This window comes from Lepus europaeus, chromosome 8 (genome assembly GCF_033115175.1).
Source record: "Lepus europaeus isolate LE1 chromosome 8, mLepTim1.pri, whole genome shotgun sequence".
NCBI classification, from domain to species: Eukaryota; Metazoa; Chordata; class Mammalia; order Lagomorpha; family Leporidae; genus Lepus; species Lepus europaeus.
The window spans coordinates 27,037,853-27,063,936 of NC_084834.1; the positions used below are offsets into that span (position 1 = coordinate 27,037,853).

The 26,084-nt window shown below is 36.4% G+C and overlaps 1 protein-coding gene across 5 annotated transcripts in view; it reads left to right on the top strand.

Moving 5' to 3' along the window:
• The window catches only part of LRBA (LPS responsive beige-like anchor protein), a 730,178-nt gene that overhangs the window by 200,550 nt on the left and 503,544 nt on the right, over positions 1 to 26,084 (top strand). For all 5 annotated transcript variants that reach the window (XM_062199509.1, XM_062199506.1, XM_062199510.1 and 2 more), the window contains exons 32-34: positions 14,790 to 14,868; positions 16,326 to 16,459; positions 19,514 to 19,575. In XM_062199509.1, coding sequence (XP_062055493.1) covers positions 14,790 to 14,868; positions 16,326 to 16,459; positions 19,514 to 19,575 — 275 coding nt within the window. The remainder of the gene's footprint in view (positions 1 to 14,789; positions 14,869 to 16,325; positions 16,460 to 19,513; positions 19,576 to 26,084) is intronic.

Sequence of the window (26,084 nt, forward strand, 5' to 3'; positions counted from 1 at the left end):
GCTTAACCTGCTATGCCACAATGCCAACCTCTTTAAAGTACATTCTTTGGGCCGGTGCCGTGGCTCACTTGGTTAATCCTCCACCTGCGGTGCTGACATCCCAAATGGGTGCTGGTTCTAGTCCTGGCTGCTCCTCTTCCGGTTCAGCTCTATGCTGTGGCCCGGGGAGGCAGTGGAGAATGGCCCAAGTGCTTGGGCCCTGCACCCGTATGGGAGACCAGGAGGAAGCACCTGGCTCCTGGCTTCGGATTGGCAAAGCGCCGGCCATGGAGGCCATTAGGGGAGTGAACCAACAGAAGGAAAACCTTTCTCTCTGTCTCTCTCTCACACTGTCTATAAATCTCTGTCAAAAAAAAAAAAAAAATAAAGTCCATTCTTTAGCATGCAGTCTTCAGAAGACACAAAAAACATAGAAAGCTGGGATATTTGGGTAATATTTAACATAAAGCAAAATTTTACTTTTTTCCTGAAGTCATTGTTTTTTCCAGTAAATCCATTGTGATGTAGAATACTCACCATGAAAAACTGTATATAAGATCACAAAATAATATGCCCTGTGGCTCCAACCTACAAATCCATATATAATTGATGCAGGTTATATTGTACCTTTTTGCTCTATTATTTAAATTTTGCATAACTTTTGGTGGTGGTGTTTCTAGATAGTTTGCCATCATTTTTGCATGTTGAGGTGGAAATTTTAGTTAGCTTTAAAAAAAAAGTTCACTTCCGTTTTAGTTATTCCAAACCTTCTTTGTGATGACTGTTTCCTTTTGTTTTTTCTCTGTAACTGACTCTTGCTTTCTTCTTACAGTGTCACTAAAATGTGGTTTGTCCATTTTAGTTTATTTCTTTCTGCTCAATTAATTGATGCCATAGACATTGTTGATTGCCTTTATGGGAAACATCTGACCCAGTCTGGCGATGTTCAGTCACCCACCCTCCTTGGTCTCTTTTAGCCCCTTTTTGTGCTTTTGCCTACTTACTTCCTTTGTACCTAGCTAAGTATATTCTTTTCCACTTGGCATCCACATCCCACGAATAAAGAATTATCTCTGCCTGGTTATTTTTTTTTTAAGATTTATTTATTTATTTATTTATTTGAAAGAGTTACACAGAGAGGGAGAGGGAGTGGAGAGGGGAAGAGAGAGAGAGAGGGAGGGCAGGAGGGAGGGAGGGAGAGGTCTTCCATCCACTGGTTCACTCCCCAACTGGCCACAATGGCCAGAGCTGAGCTGATCCGAAGCCAGGAGCCAGGAGCTTCTTTTGGGTCTCCCACGTGGGTGCAGGGGCCCCAGCACCTGGGCCATCCTCTGCTGCCCTCCCAGGTCATAGCTGGACTGGAAGAGGAACAACCGGGACTAGAACCCGGTGCCCATATGGGATGCTGGCACCACAGGCGGAGGATTAACCAAGTGAGCCGCGGCGCCGGCCCCCCTGGTTAGTCAATGTTAACTGATAAATTTTTGTTTTCTTATTAGTGGATTATCTTGATTTAAATTATTTGCCTTATTGTTCTTTCTCCTGTGTCCAGGAGGATTTGGGGAAAAAAATTATTTGAGTATGAACTGGTGGTGGTTATAATGCTGAGTGGTGCAGTTTTATCTTATCTGAGTAAGATAGGGATTAGTCTTGGTTTAGTCTTGGATTATTTTCTTTATGTGAAAGGACTCCTACATGTTCCTATGCATCAAGACATTTTCACCATGAAATGACTACAGTTCTGAATTTTATAGGGGGTCAACAACAAGAAATGGTCACTTAAATCCAGTAATATATTATTAGTTAATAAAAATTTTACCTGATAGTTTATTACTATAAGTAGAAATTTCCTTGGAAGATCCCTGTGTATATAAAACATAAAATCTGAGTATTATAGAAAAATTTAAGCTGTTTGGAAATTTTGATTTAAGAATGGGATTTCTAAGTTTTATAAGTGCTACAGTTATAGAGAAAGTAACACTGGATAGACCTCAGGCCCAGAAAAATAATTATAGGCTGTAAACTTCACAAAAGATCAAAGTTTTTTTTATTTAAATATTGTCACTAAAATAATTTTATAGCAAATTAAAATTTAAAAATTTGAACATTTGCATCTTAAGCTGTATATTAAAACTATGATTAATATACAAAACTGTTTCAGTACACAGATATCACATTAAGCTTGAGAAACATGCTAGCTTTTGCAGCATTTTGCAGCAGAAAAATATAATTTAATAGGAGTAATGGTAAAAGACTTTCCTTAGAAGAGAAGGTATATCTTTTGTGTATGAGTGTTTTCAAAGGAAAGAAAATACAGGGTTTTATGAAACATATCAAAATCTGGAACTCTAGGTGATTCATAAGCAAAGATTTAATTACCTAGAATATAATATATGCTTTTGATATGTTAATATGCCATCATTCTATTAAATATGCTATGGTATTTCTCCACCATGCTGTAAAGCATAAATGATTCAAAGAAAATTGAAGATAGCCTAGGAAAGGAACTAAGGAACTTAGTACATTGGTCTTTGATGATTTATATGTTGAGTATTTGCTAATGTGCAAAATTTACTGATTTGACTACTTGCCAGAATATCAGGCTCCTTTTTTTTTTTTTTTTTTTTTAGTTCATCAGAGCCATGGACATTATAATTAGTATGTGTTTTTTTAATGTTAGGGCAAAATGTTTGAATCAAAAGAATCTTTGCTTAATACTATATTTAGCCCAAGAGGCTTATCTTTACTCACGTACTGAAAGTTTCACTTATGTAATGAGAAACTCTTAGTAGGCATATAAACCATCTCTCACGGAATTAACTCGTGATGGGGGGAGAATACAGTGTAACAGTAGCTAAGGGATGAAAATTGGCACTTGTTTTGATGTTTCTTTATTGCAAGACACATTAGTTATTTAGGCCCTTAGGGACCTGAATAAGCAGTTGGCTACTCCCTGGATAGATGCTAGGAAGATGACCCATTTGTGTTTTCCTTTTTGTTCTCTTGAATGTCTGGAAAACTGTCAGTTTGGAGGAGCCAGTTTATCAGTGCAAGGATAAGTAAAAGATAAGTTAGTACCATCCCACATGTTTGGAAGTAGCTTCTGCATTTATGTGTGCACCATCTGTTGGACATTTTAATGTTAAATTGATTTGAAACATTTTTCATAAACTTACATGAGTTGAAACAATGCAGGATATATTTGGGAACTATGTTTTCCATCTGGCAAGAATGAAGGTCAACATGTTGTAAAATTACTGATGCCTTTACTTTATTCTTTCATGTAATTTCTTCTTTTCCTACAACTGTTGCTGGTTAATTTAGTCATCCTTGTTGGTCAGGTGTTGTCTTATGATTTAAAAAGAACACTTTCTACCATATTCTTTTTTAGGCATTAAATTTGACATTTCTCTGGAAATAGTTTTTGTTGTTGTTTTATTTAGATCCAGCATTTTTCCCTCTCTTTTTCAGGTTTATAATATGCACTTTGGCTCATTAAAATTTAGGTCTATTAGCACAATAAAACCCAATTTTGTTTTACAGCTACTATTTAAGACCTTACACAAACATGTTTTGGAGGTCATTTTTTCTTCTACTTTTAGGTAGGTGGAACCTTGTGTTCCTTCTTACTGACTTCATAAAAATTCAGGAAAAACTATCAATACTACTTACTGAGAAAATATCTGACAAACTTAACACAAAGATGATCTTCAAAAGCCAGATTAAAAAAATAAACTTAAGTAATATTTCATTAATAGAAGTCAGTGTCTAAACATTGGTACAAGAATCACATTGCTGTCAAGAATTTAGAACATTCTCATTGAGTATAATAAAAATGATGGTTCCCTGAAGTATTTCACTGAGTGTTGTGCATGTATGGAGGGATTGGACCTGACTCTTAGACGTGCTGGATTCTAAACTGTGAAACTTTTTTTCTTCTTCACATTGTTTTGCCCTGTAATTAAAATTTTATTGTGAAAAATAGAAAAATGGAAATGTTTTTATGATGAAATAGGAGTTGAAATATGTACATGAAAAATTGTAATATGAATAAACATGTACTTTAGCATCATTTTTAGATTGATCCTAGATGTGCTGACCACCGGTCCCTTGGTTAGAGTTTCTGTGTACAGTTTAGATGAGCAGTACAGTGAGGATGGGAGGTATACCAGGAAAGCAAATTTTCCGGTAAGATGAAAATTAACTCTGATTATCAAGGGAAATAGAAAGAAGTACACTGGAGAAAAGAAAGATTAACTCCAAATTCATTTTGTGTTAGGAATATGCTCCCTCTAAGAGGTGGGCTCAGTGATTATGCAGAAGTTAACTGTGGAAGATGCCGCACTGCTCACTCTCCCGAAGGAATAAGCCTGTGCGGATCACGTGGTCCAGAATTGCTACATTCTCATGTTTGGTAGTCGGAACTGGTGGTTGTTGGTCAAGCACTGCCCAAGGACCAGGGAATATCCGAGTTGCCCCAGATCCTTGCTGTTTCTTAATCAGTTAAATCCACAGAACTCCCAATTAGATCCTGGCTGTGCTTATCACCTAAAAGAGCAAGTTGAATCAGAATGCTGAGATATGACTGGAGTGAGCCTGAGGAATGTCTGAGACAAGTGTGAGGCAGTGACAAGGTTTTACTGGAAGTACTATCTTTTTCTTAGATGACAGTGGTTATATTTACCAAACATTTATGGCTACTTTTGTTTTTTACTAATGATAATTGAGGTTGGTAGAAATACAGTTTTTAGAAAGTTTTGCTTATTTTTATTTGAAAGACAGGGAGGGAAAGTGAGAGAGGGAGAGAGAGAGTGAGAGAAAGAAGGAGGGAGAGAGGGAAGAGGAGATAGAGGAAGAGGGGAGAGAAAGAGAGGCAGAGAGGTGTAGAGAGAGAAATACCACTTTCTAAATGCCTGCAATAGCTGTGGCTTGGCCAGCTGAAGCCAGGAGCTAGGAACTCAACCCAGGTCTCCCACTTTGGTGCCAGAGTCCCAAGCAGTTGAGCCTCTCAAGTGTGCATTAGCAGGAAGTTGGAATCAGAATCAGAACTGTGACTCAAACCAGGGCACTCAAATATCAGATGCAGATGCCCAAGTAACATGTTAACTGCTGTACCCAGATGCCTATCCCTGCATATCCACTTTTTATAATATTTAAATCTAAGATTGAATATTTGTTTACTCAGTTTCTAGACTTTTCAACAGAATTTACTTTTGGTTTCTTAAGGTGTTCTTGGTGAATATTTTAAATGGCACTTTATAAGGTCCATCTCATTTAAATTATCATTACTTTGTCATATGAATAATCCCTGAAGAAGTTTGATGTGCTTTCAGCCTGAAGTACAAATTAAAGCAAAACATGGTCATTTTGTTTAAATATTTTGAAAGAAGGAACTATCATTCATTCTATGATTACTGTGGCTCTGTCCCTTTCTAAGAATACTAGTTTAATCCTCAAAATAATTAGGTGAAGGAGACATCACTACTAATTTTATAGGTGGGGAAAATGAAGCCCAGAGAGTTTGAGTACCTTGTCCAAGGTTCGTAAGTGGCAGAGTCTGTGTGCAGACTCCTAACCCTAATGCTTCCCAAAACATGTCAGTCTATGACAGCCCCTTAAAGCGGTTGTTATAATCAGACTAACTACAAAGTTTGTAGTGAAAGAGTTAAGGGTAAGTTTGAAAATAATTTTTTGTAGGTGATTGATGAAATGTTTTCTGCCAAGGTAGCACATCTTTCCCCCAAAATATTGGTAATGGAAATTATGTAAGCACTTGAGGCATGAGATGGCTTGAGCAATTAGCAGGATTTCCTTTCGATATGGTAAGAGAGACCTGGCACTTTTTTTCAAAAGCAAGAAATAAAATGAGTTTCAGGCTAAGATGAGTGAAAGAACTTCTTATATTTCTTGTGGGAATTTAATAGGTAAGTGATATATCAATAGCAATAGAAGGCTGTACAGAAAGTGGTTATCATGATTTACAAATATTTAGTGAATCACTCAGAAGAGCTCTATACTTTTTTCTGTAGTGCTTTGCAGGAGTGTGGGAAAGTAATGTTGGGGGATCCTACTGTATCTAAGTGCTTAACATAATTTTAAGTATTGTAATAATCAATTAAAAAGGTGGTGTTATTTATGTTGTCTGTGTACGCTGGTTCAGGTGGTTTTAAGAAGGCTCTAGAATTCTGCCTGTTTAAAATTTACTACAACCTTGAAAAGTATTTATAAAGTGTGATAAGGGGTAAATATTATTATAAATGCTTATAAGTCATAAAGAAAAAGATTCCAGTGAAAAGTTCAAAAGTTTAAAATAGTCATTTATATTCCTGTTTGTAAATTGATCAGTGAATTGGGAAAATATCTTCAGTTTCAACGGTAAATCTGAGACATGTAAGTTGTGTATTCTTTCTTGAAGGCAAATTGGTAATATGTATCAACACTTAAGATGTGTGTAAATTGCATTCTAGAACGTTACCTCAAGAAAAGGAAGGATTACATGAAGATGTATGTAAACATATAGCAAAACATTGTTTCTAATGATGTCAAAATCCAGGGCTGTAAAGTAGTTAAAGCAGAAAAAAAACTGTATTCAAGACTATTGCAATACTGAAATTAAACATTAATGTAGAACTGGGCTTAATTCTGAGTACAACATGGACAAGTGGGAAATGATAGCCAAGGCGTTATATGGGGGTTGTTGGATAAGTAGTGACTAAGAGGAAGCATCAGGGGTTGAAATGGATTCTATGTAACCCAGCTTACAGGATGCTGGATTAAGACAGGCCAGGGTGAGACATCACCAACTTGGAGGATGGTGGAGGAAAAGAAACTCCGTTAGCTGTTGAGAGTTATCATTTATGGAGAGAGAGGGTGGGAGAGGTGTGTTTCTTGATAATATAACTTAGCAGGGTTCTTGCTAAAACTGAATTTTCTGGGAAAGTAAGCAGACAGCCCTAGGTGAAAGTTCAGAAGACTAACTGAACTTTGGTCAAGCAAAGACTCTATGTAACTGGTCAAAAACTGAACAACTCAAATGAATATCCCTGAATGTGGGTTGGTCTGTTATTTGCTCATCATTGGAAATGGAGTATGCTTCTTTGGAAGGAATCTTAACAAAACAGATGGGGAGAAAAAAAAGAAAAAGGATTTCAAGTAAATGATACCCAATTTTGATTTGTTCTAGTACTGATGACAGTGACTTTGATCACTTAAAAAGTAGAAACTGACATTTTTGTGTGTTTTTTTTTTTAAAGTATTGTTTATTTATTTGAAAGAGTTGCGGAGAGAGAGAAGTCTTCCATCTGCTAGTTCACTCCCTCATTGGCCGCAATGGCTGGAGCTGAGCTGATCCAAAGCCTGGAGCCAGGAGCTTCCTCCAGGTCTTCCCATGTGGGTTCAGGAGCCCGAGGACTTGGGGCATCTTGTACTGCTTTCCCAGGCCATAGCATAGAGCTGGATCAGAAGTGGAGCAGCTCGATCTCGAACCAACACCCACATGGGATGCTGGCACTGCAGGCGGCGGCTTAACCTGCTACGCCACAGCACTAGCCCCATGTTTGTGTGTTTTTAAAGTTACTCTTCTCCCTTTTTAATTTGTGTTTTGTTGGGAGATCCTTTGACATTATTTAAATATTTACTTTCTCAGATAGTCAATTTGTCTATTTCAATGTGACTTCATGATTTCTCACTTTATTCAGTGAGTTATCAATTTCTATCATTCATTATTAAAATTTTATTCATTAGTTTTTACTTATTTGAAAGTAAGGGAAAGAGAGAGAAAGAGAGATTGTTGATCTGCAAGTTCACTCTCCAAATGCCAGGCAGGGTATACCAGGCCTACATTGGGAGTTGGGAACTCAATCTGGGCCTGCCTCCCAGGGTGTGCATTAGTAAGAAGCTATAATTGATATCGGAGATGACCTCCTAAAATTCATACAAAAATGTGGCCCTTTAGAGTTCCCCAGAAGTGCTATCTGGGATGCCATACGATTTCACAATGGGCTTATTAATAAATCCCCAATGTTAATAAACCTGAGAGGATTCTTGCCTAATATTTAGAGAAGGATTCTAAATACTGGCACAGATAAACAAGGCAGCATGGTACATTTTAAGCCTTTATTTAGTGAGAAAGATACATGGGAGAGTGAGAGCTTTATTAAGGGAGAGAGGTAAATATGGGTTCATACCGAGCACCAGGAACCAGCCACGTGGAGGAGCATCTAGGCCAGGAAGCCTAGGGCAGGTGGCCCAAAGGCCAAGAGCCCTGGAGGCGCAGGGCTACAGCAAGCCCCCTCCTGGCAAGAGGCCAAGGAAGAAGAGAAGGGCGAGACACACCTTGTCCCAGGCTTGTAACCCACTTCCAAAGGGGAGTGGTTAATTAATCTGATTGGCTGGTGGGTACCTAGGTGTGGCCAGGTAGGGGCATGAGGTCACACAGGGGTGTGGCAAAGGCGTGGTCTTCCAGCTCACAAACCCAGTTGATTTTAACCTGTATGCCTGCCTACTTCAAACTCAGAAGCAGAGGTGGGACTTAAAAGTACTCAGGGGGCTGGCTAAGCCTCTGTCTGTGGCAGCTGTATCCCATGTGGGTGCCGGTTCATGTCCAGGCTAATCCTCTTCTCATCCAGCTCTTTTCTTATGGATGGGAGACCCAGAAGAAGCTCCTGGCTTCTGGCTTCGGATCAGCCCAGCTCCGGCCTTTGTGGCCTTTTGGGGAGTGAACCAGCAGATAGAAGGACCTTTTTCTCTCTCTCCCTCTCTTTCTCTGTAACTTTACCTCTCAAATAAATAAATAAATCTTTAAAAACAAAAAACAAGTACTCAGGTATTCCTACATGGGATGCATGTGTTGAAAGTTTCTTAACCACTGCACCAAACACCAGGTCCTTGTTATTTATTTTGGTGCTTAGATTGTCCTTGATTTTTCAGTAGGAGCTCCTTTAAGCTGGCTTGTGTGTCCTTGGGACATATGTCATTCCTTGGACACTGCTTTCTAGAAGGCACAAATCCATGCTTCCAGGTCCTTTTGTCTTTTTCTTCCAGAGATCATTTTTTTTTCTTTTAGTGGAAAATAAAAAGAGCTAAAATATAGACAATTAGGTGTTAAGATATTGCTGCTTCTAGATGCCCTCATTGGACAGACCTAGAGAAAATGGAATTAAAAGTGTGAGTTTATTTTTGTGCAAAATAACATTTTCACAAGATGTGGGAAATACATATAATGAAAAAAATGTTAAAATGAACTCTTTTAATTCCCATGTTCCATGAACTTTTAAAAGTTATGTTTATAGCACATATAAAAATGTGTATTTTTATTCACATGCTTATTTCTATTGCTCTATGTTTTAGGATCAATGAATTCATATAGTTAACATTGATTTAATATCATTATCTCACAGTTCTTATTTTTATCTTCTACTTAAATGACCCCCTCATACTGAGTTTTAATAACTTCCTGTGGGCCACTGTAGACTCCCTCCTACCTGATGTGTTTGCTCTCCTTTTCTCAGCTATCTGCTTTGAGTCTGGCTCATGTAAGACAGTTTGGGAAAGAGGGCCCTTACTTTGTTTAATGCATAGTGTTTTTGTATTTTTGTCAAAATGAAAAAATTAACCGACTACAGTTGTGACACATGATAATTGATTCCCAGAGCTCTGGACTTCTAAAAAAACCCAGTTACCTAAACTGTAGCAAATTGAGTAGTTACGACAAACAAGTCATTAGCAGTGTTACACTTACATTAGATTATACAATTGTGTTTCCTCTAGTTGTATAAGTTTGGGGATATAGACTGGCTAAATTAAATTTTCAAATAGTTCCACAATTCTTCCCTAATTAATTAGACTGTTACCAAGTGTCAGATTTTGATTCTGTTGCTTTCCTGATTTTATCTGATCATGTTTCTCACAATTAAGTTTTAATTGCTAGCTGACTACAATTTTAAGATGCCCTTGTGGGCCGGTGCCGTGGCTCAATAGGCTAATCATCTGCCTTGCGGCTCCAGCACACTGGGTTCTAGTCCCGGTCGGGGCACTGGATTCTGTCCCAGTTGCCCCTCTTCCAGGCCAGCTCTCTGCTGTGGCCTGGGAGTGCAGTGGAGGATGGCCCAAGTGCTTGGGCCCTGCACCCAATGGGAGACCAGGAGAAGCACCTGGCTCCTGGATACGGATCAGCGCGGTGCGCTGGCCACAGCGCGCCAGCTGTGGCGGCCATTGGAGGGTGAACCAAGGGCAAAGGAAGACCTTTCTCTCTGTCTCTCTCTCTCACTTTCCACTTTGCCTGTCCAAAAAAAAAAAAAAAAAAAAAAAAAAGCCTTTGTGAAATGTGTTCTGATTTGAGACGTGCTATTATATGGAATAATGTATGTCATACCATGAAAAAATATGATTTTTTTTGAAACTGTTGTTAGGGATTTCCTTAATTCTGGTTCTCTTAAAATGAACAATTATGCTTAGTGAAATAATTCAATACCAAAAAGACAAATATCATATATTTTCTCTGATATATATAGTAGTTAATATAGAATATAAAACAAAAAATGCATAGGAATGAAATGGACATCTTAAGATTTGATTGCCATTTGTAGCTCTTGTCTATTTTTTTTTACTTGTTGAATATTGTAATTAGTGATGCAATATGCTTTATTATTGAGTGGACTGCAATTACGTTTTTGCAAAAATTAAAGGAAAAGAGTAAAGGAAAGAGGGAGAGGGACTGAGGGAGAGAAACAGGAGAGGAAATATGGTTAACTTCTGTGAATTGTCACTATGAGGTACATAAAATCTATTCTTTACATTAACAAAAATTAAACTATATATAGTTTTTAATTTTTGTTAATATGAAAATGTTAATAAATTTTTGTTAATATAAAATTTTTGTTATATATATATATATATATATATATATAAAATAAAAATAAAATGGGCCAAGGATTACCACCTTTCTTGGCTCAGTGCTTTCTCTACCTGACCTCATTTAAAGTCTGTCAATGCCTTCCAACCAAAGGCTAGTAGGACTATACCTTTGGTTCAGCAAGTTGATTTTAATACATTCTGTAGTGTGAGAGCATTCACACAATTGGGGAACTTGAGACAACTCAGGAATAGACTGTTAACATTTATTATAAGGTTTGAGCTTGTATTAGGTGGTTTTGGTGAGGGATTAAGGAAATGGGGCTTCTGAATCAAATACTGTCAAGGAAGCAGGGGAAATTCTAGGATTAGATATCCTAACGTTATCTATAGGCAGGGAAGACTTTCCCAGGGCTAATGCCTTAATTTTTAAAGCAGCAGCAATTACTTCTTTCAAGGTTTGCTTGTCTGATAGTTTTTGTTATTTGGACAGAGTTCACAGAGTTCATGTATTTGTGTTGTGACATTATTACAGTGAATTTATTTTTGTTTATGTTTTCTTTTTAAGATTTATTTACTTGAAAGGCAGTGTTACAGAGAGAGAGAGAGGGAGGGAGGGAGGGAGGGAAAGATAGAAAGGCAGATTTTCCGGCCGGCGCCGTGGCTCAACAGGCTAATCCTCCGCCTTGCAGCGCCAGCACACCGGGTTCTAGTCCCGGTCGGGGCACCGATCCTGTCCCGGTTGCCCCTCTTCCAGGCCAGCTCTCTGCTGTGGCCAGGGAGTGCAGTGGAGGATGGCCCAAGTGTTTGGGCTCTGCACCCCATGGGAGACCAGGATAAGCACCTGGCTCCTGCCATCGGATCAGCGCGGTGCGCCGGCCGCAGCACGCTACCGCGGCGGCCATTGGAGGGTGAACCAACAGCAAAAGGAAGACCTTTCTCTCTGTCTCTCTCTCACTGTCCACTCTGCCTGTCAAAAATAAAAAATAAAAAAAAAAAGAAAGGCAGATTTTCCAACTTCTGGTTCACTCCCTAAATGGCCCCAACAGCCAGGACTGAGCCAGGCTAAAACCAGGAGCCAGGACCTTCTTGTGGGTCTCCCACGTGGGTGCAAGGGTCCACTGCTTTCCTAGGCACATTAGCAGGTAATTGGATCAGAAGTGGAGCAGCCCATATGGGATGCCAGCGCTACAGGCTGGGGTTTTTAACACACTGACCACAGTGCCAGTCCCTGTTTTTTGTTTTTATTTTTATGAGAGAGAAATCACAGGCACAAGAGCAAGCTCTCCCTGCCATTCACTGGTTCACTCCCCACATACCCATGATATCCAGGGTTATCCAGGTCTTCCACGTGAGTTGCAGGACCTAGTACCTTGAGGCATCACCACTACTTTAAAGGATCTTCATTGGAGGAAGCTGGAGGCAGAAACTAGAGCTGGGACTTGAACCCATGAAATTTGACATGGAGTATGGAGGTTTTTTTGTTTTTTTGTTTTGTTTTGTTTTTTTTTTTTTTTTTTTACAGGCAGAGTGGATAGTGAGAGAGAGAGAGAGAGACAGAGAGAAGGGTCTTCCTTTTTGCCGTTGGTTCACCCTCCAATGGCCGCTGCGGCCAGCGCATCGCGCTGATCCGAAGCCAGGAGCCAGGTGCTTCTCCTGGTCTCCCATGCGGGTGCAGGGCCCAAGGACTTGGGCCATCCTCCACTGCCTTCCCGGGCCATAGCAGAGAGCTGGCCTGGAAGCGGGGCAACCGGGATAGAACCCGGTGTGCCGGCGCCGCAAGGTGGAGGATTAGCCTGTTAAGTCATGGCGCCGGCCCATATGGAGGGTTTTAAGCAATGTCAATGGCTAGGCCAAATACCCTCCCTGTTTTTTAATTCTTCATAGTCACAGCCTGTCTATTAAATTGTTTATATTTAATAAGAGAACACTAAGACCTAGTTTTGGGCTCCAAGTGAGCCATTAACAACAGGGCCTAGTTGATAGTTACTAGCCAGCTCCTGGATATCAGAGAGCTTCTTTCTCCCTTCTCATCTGTTCCCACTATCTTTCTCTCTGCTTCCTAGATGACCATTTATTTGTCTGTCTCTCTCTTTCTTTCCACATCATTTTGACTCACTGTAGGTGTTCACAGCATACTCATGCCTGAAGTTTGGAGAACAGATCTATAGTATCAGAACTCTGATAGTACATAGAGTCCAGGATCCTGTTTCTCTGCTTTGCATATTCTTTGTTTCGTTTGCCTTCCTATATTTGCCCTTTCTTACTCTGTCCCTAAATGGAATCATAATGCAATTTTAGTTTTTATTTATGTTATTTATTTAGTTTTTAGTTTTTATTTAGTTTTTATTTAGTATCTAGCAATAACTTAGTACCCTGTTAGGTTACTTCTTTCATGAATAGAAACTTCCTGAATTTCAGCTACAAGTACAGTGTATACATCTCCTGCGCCTGTTTACTCCGGGTCTTTAAGGTAGCGTCCATCTTGAATTCTAATGACTCTTATAGTCCCCATTGCCACAGAGGGCGATTTATCACTGCATGTGTTCATTCTTCTTCTCCCTAATTTTGGCCTTGGAAAGCATGTGGCCCCTTCTATTTCTTCAGTTCATACTCATCTTAAATTGAATGATATTCTATTCCTATATCTTGATTCTTTTTATTTTAATTTTTAGTTTAAAGAAAAACTAGTTTTTTAAGTTTTAGTTTTTTTTAAATTTTTAGTTTAAAAATTTAAAAGTTTATTAATGAGAACAGATTTAATAGATACAATTCTAAGATAACAGTACTTTCCTCCCTCCTTTTTTCTCCTCCCTTACTCCCCCTCCTTCCTTTCTTCCTTGCTTTTTTTTTCTTTAATTTTGGCAAAGGCATAATTTGAGTCTACTCTATAATCACAGGCTGAATGTAACACTAATCATAATATTCAACAAGTAAAAAAATAGTAAGACCCTGGTTCCACAGGAGTATTAAAAAGGTCTAAAAACAACTATCAAGTTCACTTAGCTTGATGTCATGCCATTTGTCAATTTTCTTTTTTGTGCCCTGTGTTTCTGGATCTTTTCCAAGAAATCTTTGCCTATGCCAATGTCTTGCAGTTTCCTGGATGATTCCTTCTAGTATTTTGATGGTATCAGGTTCATAGCTTTAGATCTTAATCATTTTGAGGGTATTTTTATATAAGGTGTAAAGTAGGGTTCTTTTTTTGTTTGTTTGTTTTGTTTATGTTTTTGACAGGCAGAGTGGACAGTGAGACAGAGACAGAGAGAAAGGTCATCCTTTTCTGTTGGTTCACCCCCTAATGGCCGCTCTGGCGGCATGTTGCGGCCAGCGCACTGTGCTGATCCGAAGCCAGGAAGAGGCAAAGAAAGAGATCTTCCACCAACTGGTTAACTCCCCAGTTGGTTAGGACTGGGCCAGGCTGAAGCTAAGAGCTGGGATCTCCATCTGGCTCTCTCTCATGAATGGCAGGGGACCAAGTACTTGGGCTGTCTCCTGCTGTTTTCCCAGATGCATTAGCAGGGTGCTGGATCAGAAGTTGAACTGATGGGACTTGAACCTGCCCACTTAGATGGGATGTTGGTCTTGCAGGCAGTGGAGCTGTACCATAACACTGGCCCCTCTGTTTCAGTTAAAAGAATGCTTCTGCTTATAAATTTCTGTTGACATTTGGTGTTGAATAGGAGGAACCACGAACCCAATTTTGTGAATGTGAACTTAATCCTCTGTTACCTGTTCAAACCATGGATAGAAGAATTGCTTTGCATAATTGAGCTTGTAACTAAGATCTATATATGAGAAGATTCAAGCAAAACAGTGTTTGACTTTTCATGTTTTATAAAGAATAATTTTATAATATGCATTGTAATATGTTTTGATGACTGGAATGAAGACTTGTTTTTGTTTGAATCTATGTATCTAAAACAGAGTTCATGTAAATGGTTATTTTCCTTTTACAGGCAATGGATCATCTAATGCAAAATTGCCTTCAGTTCCAACAGTTGGATCAGTTCCACAAGATCCAGTTTCAAATATGAGGTATTTAAATATCTAAGTTGGATATTGTTTTTATATCTATCAAAGTATCCAGCTACATTTTGTTTTCTGCTCTCCTGATCACTGACTCTCTCTTTCCCTTTCTGCCCCACCTTGCCATGCCTTGTGATTCCTTTCCTTCCTTCCTTCTTGCCTTCCTTCATTCTTTTTTCTGCTGTGCCTGAATTCCTGACATTTAGTGGCTTGGGAATATTTTATCAGTTCATTTTACTTTAAAAAATTATGAAATATAGGTACATGAGAATTTGTGATAAATAGTAAATGCTGCATGTGAATAAATCATCTCCTGACTTATATTTCAAGTGATTTGAAATTAAACATATGGATTTCTTTGTTTCTATTCTGTAAAAATGATGAAATTTTAAGTGACAACCAGTCAACCAAAGCCACAATGATACTGAGTTGTAGATAGATTTTTTTTCACTTGTTTAATTGGTGTTATGCATTTCAAATTCTAATTTGCTGTCTATGAATGTGTTGTCCACCATTAGAGACTTAGTGGTCAAAGAGTTCTTGGTTTTTCCTGCTACAATTAGAAATGCTATAGCATCCCTTAGGTTTAGGCTTATGGTATCATCCAGAGATAAAAGGTTCTGTGAGATACATTGAGAAGATAAGATTCAGGGTAGCACCTGTGAAGAGATAGTTACTGACAACATAGCTGTCCCTAAAATTTTCAGTAGCAACTGCTCTCTTGTCATATGAGCTAAAAGTACCTGGAGTGTGAGTGGCAGATAAGTAGTGGCTGTTTACATATGTTTGGTTTCTAAGTTGGAAACTAAAAAACTAAAACTGATACCTCTGATTTTCCTGAAATGCAGGAGGTTTTTTTTTTTTTCCCCAAAAAAAGTTCATAAAAATATCCATGTGGGATTTTTTTTTGTATGAATATATGTACCTATAGTCACAAAGACATGGTATTAACATGTAACTTGAAATAATTATAAATGTACCTATACAGTATAAGTAGATTTTTCATTAGGACTTCAACAAAATAAATATGAACTGCTTCTTTCAATTCATAAAGCTTTATTGAGTCTATACTATATGCTACAGTTGAGAACTTGGAAATAAGACCTGTTCTTCAATTCAGGCTGCTGATGGTTTAGTGGTGAACAGACACATTTGCTTAAGAACTGAGTTTATTAATATTATAATGGGACTAAAATGCAAGTACTCTGATATGATAAGTTAATCCTTGCAATGAGACTGATGTTGGAATTGTTGTTAACAAGACTGTTTGGCAGGGTTGGGGGTCATAAGATAGAGTGGGATAAAAAGGGAAATTCAAGCTGAAAGAATGCTGTATTTAGCAGGAATGCCTCCTTTGATCAATTTTTATTTTATATCTAATTTTACTGAAATAACATCCTTCATTTAAAAAATTAGAAAATGGATACATTCCATTGATACTTCAGATAACAACATCTTTCCCTTAGTATTACAGAGAGGCTTGAGCATGCTTTGGAAAAGGCAGCTCCTCTTCTGCGAGAGATTTTTGTAGATTTTGCACCTTTTCTTTCTCGGACACTTTTGGGTAGCCATGGACAAGAACTGCTTATAGAAGGAACAAGTAAGTACTTTTTCTTTGTTTCATTTATATGTATTTGCATTTCAATGTTAGAAACTTAAATGAATAGTAAGAGATACATGGAGTTTTATGTTTATATGTTTTCAACCTCTGGCAAGGCTTCTCACTGAGTCTGTATCTTTTGAAGAAGATACTAGCTGTCTCTTTTATATTCTTATCTGTTCAAGATTTTTATCAGTGATTTGGATGAAGTAGGAAATTAGGTGTTGAACAAAAGAAAGAAATTTTTGAGTATAGTAACATTAACTGAAGACAGAGAATTGGAGAGACTAGTATGAATAGATTTTATTTGAACTTATAAACAACTATATATTGCCACATAAGAGGATAATTCAAATGTATTACTAGTTTCCATTAGTAAAATTCTGTTTTACCAAAAAGTAGAGACAACAGTGATATTGTTGTTTATCCTACTTACATCATACATAGGTTGCTGGATCTCTACTAGGTAATATACTTTGAGATTGTATCAAACTACATAGCATGTAGAAGTAGGTCATTGAGGCAATAAGAAACCATGCTGTTTATGGAACAGTGAGGAATAATGGGAGTTTGGCAGTTTTTTTTGGCTTGTTTTTGCTGGTGATGGTGGGGACAGGGGATAGAGCATTTACTGTGTGGTAAGCATTAGAGAAGGTGATTCAGTACAGTGGAAATAGACTTACCCTGAATTTCCTCAGGAAGCAGAGGGCAATTTTCAAACAAAATAAAAAACAAAGGTTTTTTTTTTTTTTAAAAGAATATTTCAATTCCTACATGCTTAAGAAAAAACATGTATACATTCATATTTATTTATTTCAGTTTTATTTCACCTAATAAAGATTAGTAAATCAGGAGAAAGCTGATTCAGTAGAGGCTAATTTTCAAATAATTAATTTTATTTAAGAGATTGAGAGACTGACTTCCAAATGCCATCTTCATCCCCATAGCTAGACTTTTTAAGGGAGAAACTAGAGGACTTTGATTAGTGACAATATAGAATTATTTTTTGTATTAGAAAGTATCCCCAGTGATTATTAAATCTGACTTGTCTTTGTCCATTGTTGATGGTTTAAGGTAAGACATTTCTTTTTTTTTTTTTTTTGATGGGCAGAGTGGACAGTGAGAGAGAGACAGAAAGGTCTTCCTTTTGCCGTTGGTTCACCCTCCAATGGCCGCTGCAGCCGGCGTGCTGCGGCCGGTGCACCGCGCTGATCCAAAGCCAGGAGCCAGGTGCTTCTCCTGGTCTCCCATGCGGGTGCAGGGCCCAAACACTTGGGCCATCCTCCACTGCACTCCCTGGCCACAGCAGAGAGCTGGCCTGGAAGAGGGGCAACTGGGACAGGATCGGTGCCCCGACCAGGACCAGAACCTGGTATGCTGGCGCTGCAAGGCTGAGGATTAGCCTAGTGAGCCGAGGCACCGGCCAGATAAGACATTTCTTAAGCTAAGAACTCAGGGGCAAACACTCACATCTCTATTTTGGTTTCTTTAAATATCAACCTATAGCTTTAGTTATAATTTTTTGATGGGCATCCTTAGCTAGATGATTCCATGAGGAATTTTTTTATTTTTATTTTTTCATTTAAAGATTTATTTATTTATTTAAAAGGCAGAGTTATGGAGACAGGGATAGACATAGACAGAAAACTATTCCATCTGCTGGTTCACTCCCCAAATGGCTGCAATGCCTGGGGCTAGACCTGGCTGAAGGCAGGAGCCTGGAACTTCTTCTGGGTCTCCCACAAGGGTCCCGGGGCCCAAAGACTTGGGCCATCTTCCACTGCTTTCCCGGTCTCATTAGCAGGGAGCTGGGATAGAAGTGGAACAGCTGGGACTTGAACTGGTACCTATATGAAATTCCAGCATTGCAGGCAGTTGCTTTACCTGCTGTGCCACAGTGCTGAACCTAGGAATTTTTAAAAATTGTAAAAAAGCTCCTCTTATACAGAAATAAGAATATGATGGAAATACAATGTATAGGTAGGTTAATGATTTAAGATTTCTGTATCTGATTGTTAACTATGAAGTATCAGTACTTCATCTATGTATTTGAGTATCAACCTTTAGCTAAGCATTCCATAATTTTGAGGCATTGTTTTGTAAAAAGGGAGGAGCAAGAACTAAAGAAGATAAAAAGAATATAGGGTACCTGGAAGAGTTTTAATGGATTGAAAGAAGTAAGATAATAGCAGGGTGTTTAAGAGAGCCTAAACTTGTATTTACCACCACCGCCCCCCCCCCCAAGAATTAAACAATTGCAAGTTTTCTGACTTGTAACAATGTGATTTAGTTAAGTTAGCCCTTTTAACTATTGACATTGCTTGTAAAGATACGTTGTTAAAAAATGTTCTTAGAATGAACTGCTTTAGATTTTATTAGTCACCAAAAGTAAATTTTTTAATGGGCATTAACTATATAAAAGTTCCTCCCCAAGGATTTTTCATTGAACCAAAATGAAACATAAAAGAGAAAATGTAAATGAATTAATTTATAAGAAATCAAGAATATATAACAGACAACCGCTTGCATTTCTGGTAAGGTTTAGTGTGAGGTTAGAGGTCAGGGTACTAATAAGAGTGTTTGGGATGTCTGCTGCCATGAAACAAAATGGAAACTTGATTGATAGCTAGAAGGTTGAAGGGAGAGAGTGTGGTGGAGAAAGCAAAGGTCAGGGAGCCATTTCCCTTCTCTGCAAGTATAACGATCAACTCTCTCCAAAACAAAATGTAGATGATATTGATCAATATGGCATATGTTGTGCACATTTCTATGAGTATTGTGAAATGTCATTATGTATGAAGTTGTAATAAATGTTTCAGTGTTTTGAAAGCTGAAATGAGATAGTTAACAAAAGTGGTAGTAGTTTTGATGCCAGGTTTAAAGTAAATATGGGCATCTTGTTTAATCATGAACAAATGTGTATGAATTTAGGGTTTCTTTCTTTTTTAACAAGATGTTAATTTTATTTTAAATATCAATTTGGACAAAGTTGAATAGCAAATCCCTCATTTGTTTTTTTACTTTGTAATTTTTAAAAAATTCTCTTTAAAATAGGTCTGGTTTGCATGAAGTCTAGTAGTTCAGTTGTGGAATTGGTTATGCTACTGTGTTCTCAGGTAAGTATAAGAATGAATGTTTAATTGAAAGTATATTCTCATGTGAATTTGTTTTGACAAGAAAATTATATTTGCATTATCAGAACTTTTTGCTATAATATAGTTTGGAGCTTGCAGTTTTAAAGAATTTTATTTGTACTACAAAAGAATTAATTCTTGTCTGTGTTAATAGCCTATGATTTTGAAGAAACTAGAGAGAGAAAGCAAGTATATAAAGAAAAACAAAGGATTTTTAGCCTTTCAATACAAGTGTCCAGATCAAATTATCTTGAGATGATTAAATTTCTTTGCTGTGTATATTAATGTTATAGAAGCAGGTTTATTTATGTACCTTGTGGAGTGCCCCTCTGGTTCCACTGGGAATCATGGGTTTACTTCCCTTTGTGCAGAGGTTATAAAATGAGTGATAAATAATTTTAAATCCGTGTCATTGCTAATTAATTTTGACATACATAGATTTAGTTAAACATAGCAAAAATGTGGCAGCCATCATAATAAGATAAACAAAATAAGTTATTAAGAGCAAAATTACTTACAGTGTTACATTACATTGTTACAGTTTACTTCTTATGGTAAACTTCTTAATGATTTTTTAAACTTACATAAACATCATCTGTCCTGTGATGTTTTCTTTTCTGTTTTGCAGTTAAAGCACTGAATGTTTTTATTGAGAATTTTCTTTGTAGTCTTTTAAAAAAGTGGTGTCTTACTGGTAGTAAATTCCCCTACTTAAAACTTTAAAGTAGCCTTTTTTAATAGGAAGGATATTGGTCTAGAGGTCAAGGGTTTTGACCCATTTCAAAACCTTTGACCTTCATTTACAACCCTTATGGTTTACTTGCCTAACAAATAAGGATAATGCAAAATTAATGTTTCTTTCCATCGATTTATTTGTTTTAGTGCCTATATTGCCAAATTTATTTAGACTGTGCTGATGGACATTTCATGAATACAAAATAAAGAATCATAGAAGGTGTGAAAAATCAATACTATGCATTGTCAATAAAGTGTAGTAAGAACAATTATTTCTAGAGATTACACCTAATTGATTTTTATAATAAACTTGTGAGTTGTTATGCTTCTTAGTGGGCTTATTATTAGATTCGATGAGCACTATGTTTCTATAATTTAATCATCACCTTTAGAAAATGCCATTTCTCCAAAAATGACTAGGTAAAATTTTCCATTTAGTCATCTGATTTGAAATAATTGATTGTTTATTTCTCAGATGAAAATTGCCATGTACTGATCTTGCACCTGCACAAAATTAGCCCTTTAAGAAGCTTTCACGTGTACTTTGAGATGTTTCTTCTGAAGGACCATAGGACTTGTTTATAGTCATAGATATGTTTTGATAAAGAAGTTTCACTTTCCAGTGTAGAAGAATCAAATGTATTTTGGTTACAGGAGAGCTACTTGAGTTGTGTTACATTACATATTTGAATGTTAGTAACTGCAAAGATAAAGAATGACATGTTTTAATATACCTATTTGTCATGTATGTCACAGTGCTATTTAATACTAAAGCAGTCAGATGGGTTTTGAAGATCACTTAGTAGAAATGTTTCAAAAGTCAGAAATTCTCAAGGTTTTTTTTTTTTAGAATAAACTACATTACTGGATATTTGAATTTCTTAACATTTTTTTATGAATTCTTTAAAAGTTCCATGGCATCTCAACAAGATGTAGCACAGTGTGAAAAATGATGTGAAAAATGAAGCCAGAATTAGCTCCAGATGTATACAGATTGTTCTTGGGTGATAATTACATTTTTCACTTTGAATTTTCCTAATTCAAAGAGGTCAACTTGGTAATCACAGAAGTGATTTATTTTGTTAAGAAGTGGACTGTCTTTTTCTACATGAAAGCTTAAGAGATATGAAATTGAATTTCAAGTCGACATTTTGCAGATGCTGGGTGGGGATGGCTTGAGTTTGATTGATAATTTTTTTTAGTCTGAGATAGGGTGGGAAGTAAAAAGCTACCATCTTGCTAAAATTTTAATTAATTTTTTAAGAGGAGATGGAGAGCACTGAGTGCCAAAGATCGAAAGATCAGGTCAAAAACTCCTTTTTAATCACATAAATAATGGGATATGCTTATGAACTTAACATCTGCAAATTTGATTTAGAACTTTACAAATTAGTTGGTGTTAATTTCATGACAATCAGCCGTGTTCTGATTATTTTTCATGAATCCATTGAAAACTTATTTTCTTTTTGCATTTTTAAAGCTAAGTGTTTACATTTTATTAGGAACGAGAATTTAGAGCTTAAATTTAAGAAATGAGGAAATGATCACTTTTGGTTTGTTACCAGTAAGACCAAATAGATCACTGTATATTTATGTAAAACTTCAAATATATTTATATTTTCAGGAATATTTTATATTCCTTAAAAGTTGATTAGGTACAATTTCATATTTTATTCTATTTAAATTTTAACATTGTTTGGGAATAATGTTACTATTTACAGTTGAAAAGCTCCCTTACTGAACTCTGCATAGTTTCATCTAAAATTAAGATATATTCAAGGTTTATTAAATTATATTTGTTTATGTATTGAATCCCATATAAAATAATTCAAGAAGTATTGAAACATCAAAGGTTGATTTAAGTCCTCTTTACTTCTTGAAATAAGACTGTATACATTCTTTAGAAAACTGTATGTTCTCTGATGCACACAAAAGATTGAACAGGTTATCACCTATATTTCAGATTTAATTTGTCACAAGCATGCAACTTATTTGTGCTCCATATATGTTCTGCGTATGTACAAATTGGTAGAAATCTATATTTGAAGAAAATGTTAGGTAAATATTTCAGATAATATTAGTGTAGTATCATACAAAGTGTGTCTTGCTCATTTGACATTAATACCATTTTTGAAAGAATTGACATTGCATTCAAGGCCACTTTATAAAAGCGTTGCGTTGCTCATCCTAATTCAGTCTGACATACATTCCAATAACACTACCTCCCTTCTTGGGTTTAAAGGTAAATTTATGACTGTGCATTGTGAAGTGCATCATTTAAAAATGGTTTCAACCCAAAACATCTAATAAATAAATAATGTGTATGGCTACTCAGTAGTAGACTTTCTAGACTAGAAATCATTCCATCGGATACTCAACAGTCCACTATCGGAGAGGGCTGTCAGATAAATCTTGTGGTAGCTGCATTCATGTCCTGTAAATCACATATTATTGTCTGAGCCTTCTGCCAGGTCATCTATTCTTTTCCCATTTATCAGAAATGCATACAGTATATAGAAAAACTAGAAGCACCATGTAGTCTGGCCTGGCATCCTGAGTAATTAATTAGTGATAAAAATTAACTGAAAATTCTTTAAGTCTGATATTTCTTTAAGAAATATTTAATCAAAGCATGGAGGCTTGCCATTTTGAGTAATACTTCCTTCTTGTGAAGGTAATGATACAAGATTTAGTCATTTTTTATTTGAATGTTTGTTTATTTCTGTACCTTTGTGTTATAAATTAAAAATGTTAATCACAATTAGAATCAGTACCACTGTTAGGCTATTATGTCAGTTTTGTGATTGAATTTTTTCTAAATATTTGTAGTAAAAAATTTTTTCCTTTTACTCATCATTTAGTTTTTCTTAGATTTCTTTCTCTATTTGAGTTTATCCCTTATTGAATATATGACAGTAACGCTGTTGCTCTTGCCTTTTAGTTCTTGAATTTTTCGTTTTATATAGTTGTGATTGATATGTTTATTAGGATTTGATTATTAAAACATACCAAAAAATAAAGAAGCAAATTGGCTGTATATGGTGGCACATAGATGTTCCTCATTGTTAGTTCTTCTTTATTGCTTGGACCTCATTTCTTACTTCTTGGATTTTTTAAAAAAATATTTATTTATTTATTTGAAAGTTGGAATTACAGAGAGAGTGGGAAAGACAGAGAGAGAGAGAAAGATCTTCATCCGATGGTTTACTCCCCAAATGGCCACAATGGCTTGGGCTGGGCCAGGCTGAAGCCAGGAGCCAGGATCTTCATCCAGGTCTCCCTTGTGGGTACAGGGGTTGAAGGACTTGGGCTGTCCACTGCTTCCCCAGATTCATCAGCAGGGAGCTAAATTGGAAATGGAGCAGCTGGGACTTGAATTGGTGCCCATATGTGATGGAGGTGCTTCAGACAGTGTTTTAACCTGCTGTGCCACAGTGCTGCCCACTTTGTAGGGTTTAAATATGTTCTCAAGTCATGTGAACTACTTAAAGTTACCCAAATGTGCCATTGTGTTTCTGTGTATTGGCATATACTTTTTCTTTCTCTAAAATACATCTGTCAAATTTGGTGATTCTAATTGATGATTTCTTCTTATTATTCAGAACTGTTTAATTATTCCTTGCTTAGACCATTATATCTATAGATCTGTTTTGTCTCCATCTTATCAGCCAGTATAGAATTACCACAAATCATAATATATTTAAAAAAATTTTTGCTTATATATTATATATTACAGTTAGTCTACACTTCTTTCGACTCTATAAAGATAAGCCTCTATTTTTGCTTTGCCTATAAAAGTATACCAAAGACCTAGAGCAATCCTGGCATAAGATGACTGCTCAATGAATATTTATGGGAAAAATAAGTCATTTAGCTCCAAGCTAAAGTACAGTCTCTTGTGGAAAACTTTCCTTGCCTCCTGTCTTCCCCACTACTAGATGCCCAAATGAGGTGTCACTCAGAGCACTGTTTCTTTTTCCTTCCACTTAGGCTATAAGTTGTTGAAGGCAAATACTTTTCTATTGAATCGCCAGTATCTAGCACAATTAATGTTCAACCAAATATTTATGTAATTGTGTAATTAATACATGAATGGTAACATGGACCATAAATCTTGATATTTTGGGCTTTCACCTTTTGATGTCTTTCATTTTGAAATACTTTATACTTTTTATATTCAGTCTTCTTTTAAATTAAATCAGCTAATTTGTCATTACCGGATACCGTCTTCGTATCCATTTACAAAAAGAATCTTTGTTCTTTGATTTTTCTTTGACTTAATCAGAATCACGTCTTAAGAAAATACTTTATCGAGGCATCATTTCTATTTGATACAGGTACATGCATTTTGGGTGTACAGTTCCCTGAGTTTTGACATATACACAAGTACGTAGCAACCTTTTTAATCCAGAAAGTTTCCTGTATGCCTTTGCAATCAATACCCACCTCTGTCACCTCAGGTTCCCATTGATTTGATTTCTGTTACTCTGGATTAGTTTTACTTACTCTAAAACTTTATATAAATGAAAATTTTTTTCTTCTAATTGGGTGCTTAGATCCTCACAGTGTGCAATATTAGGGTGCATTTCAACTTTTTTCACTAAAGCTCACTATTAAGAATATGGTTAGCTTTTTAAAAAAAAAAAAAAAGAATTGAGGCAATAAAACAAAGAATTTTTTCCAACCATAATATAGTTGCTTAGTTATACATTTTTTTTTGCCTATGAGGGAATTTATGAAGCTTTTGTACAGTAATATGATAAAGCCATTAACTCTACTTTTAGAATTTTCCATTTTTGCTCTCAGACTCATTTAAAATGCTTACTCTTCTTCAGAGCTTTGTGTGACTGTGTCTGCCTTTACCAGGGCCTTTTCTTTATGCCTGCTTGTGTCATTGTTTGTTTATTTAGCAAATCTATTTCATATGGTTTTAAGAGAAGCTTCTGCTGTTAACTGCATTCTACTATTCCTAAACAGCAAAAGAGACAAACAATTGTAATACAAGATAGAATTTTAAGAGAAACACAAGCAAAGCACAGGACCAGGAAATGGTGTTAAGGGTGGAGTATAAAAAAAGCTATTTATTGATTCCTGTTTAACCTGATACTAATTTTGTTTTTGTTCATGAGTAGATAATTTTAGTCTCCCATGACTGAAAGAATTTTTTTGCCAGATTCTATGGTTTTATAATTTTGTCAGATGCAATAGATATTACAGTTCCTAAATCATTTCCTCTAGTGTGTGTAACTTTCTATGGTTAGAGTTGTGGTAGCCATAAACTTAGTTATTCCATTGTTACTGTCCATCTTTTCCAGTACAGCAAATTCCAGAGTGAGTATTGTGGGATAATAGTGGATATTCTACGAAAACATAGCATTAAACAAATTTAGAAAATGTTGGTTCTCATCAATTTATTTCCTGTGGGATGCCTCTCAAGACCTTCAGCAGATACATACAAAAATATTTCAAAAAGTTTATGGAAAAATGGAATTCCAAGATACATTTATTTTGATGTAAAAATTCTGAAATCCATGTATAGTTTTTTCATAGTATGCATTTTCCACTAACTTTCTGAGGATCTCTTGTGTGTGTATCTGTATATGTGTATATAATACCTATTGCTGAATCTACAATAGAGATAATACTAACGTTTGACCACAGGATCCTTTACTAGTGTAGTGCTTGTGTATAATTTTTTTGGAATATAATTTGAGAAATTCTATCATAGTTATGTAGGAAGTGCCTCTTAGTATTCT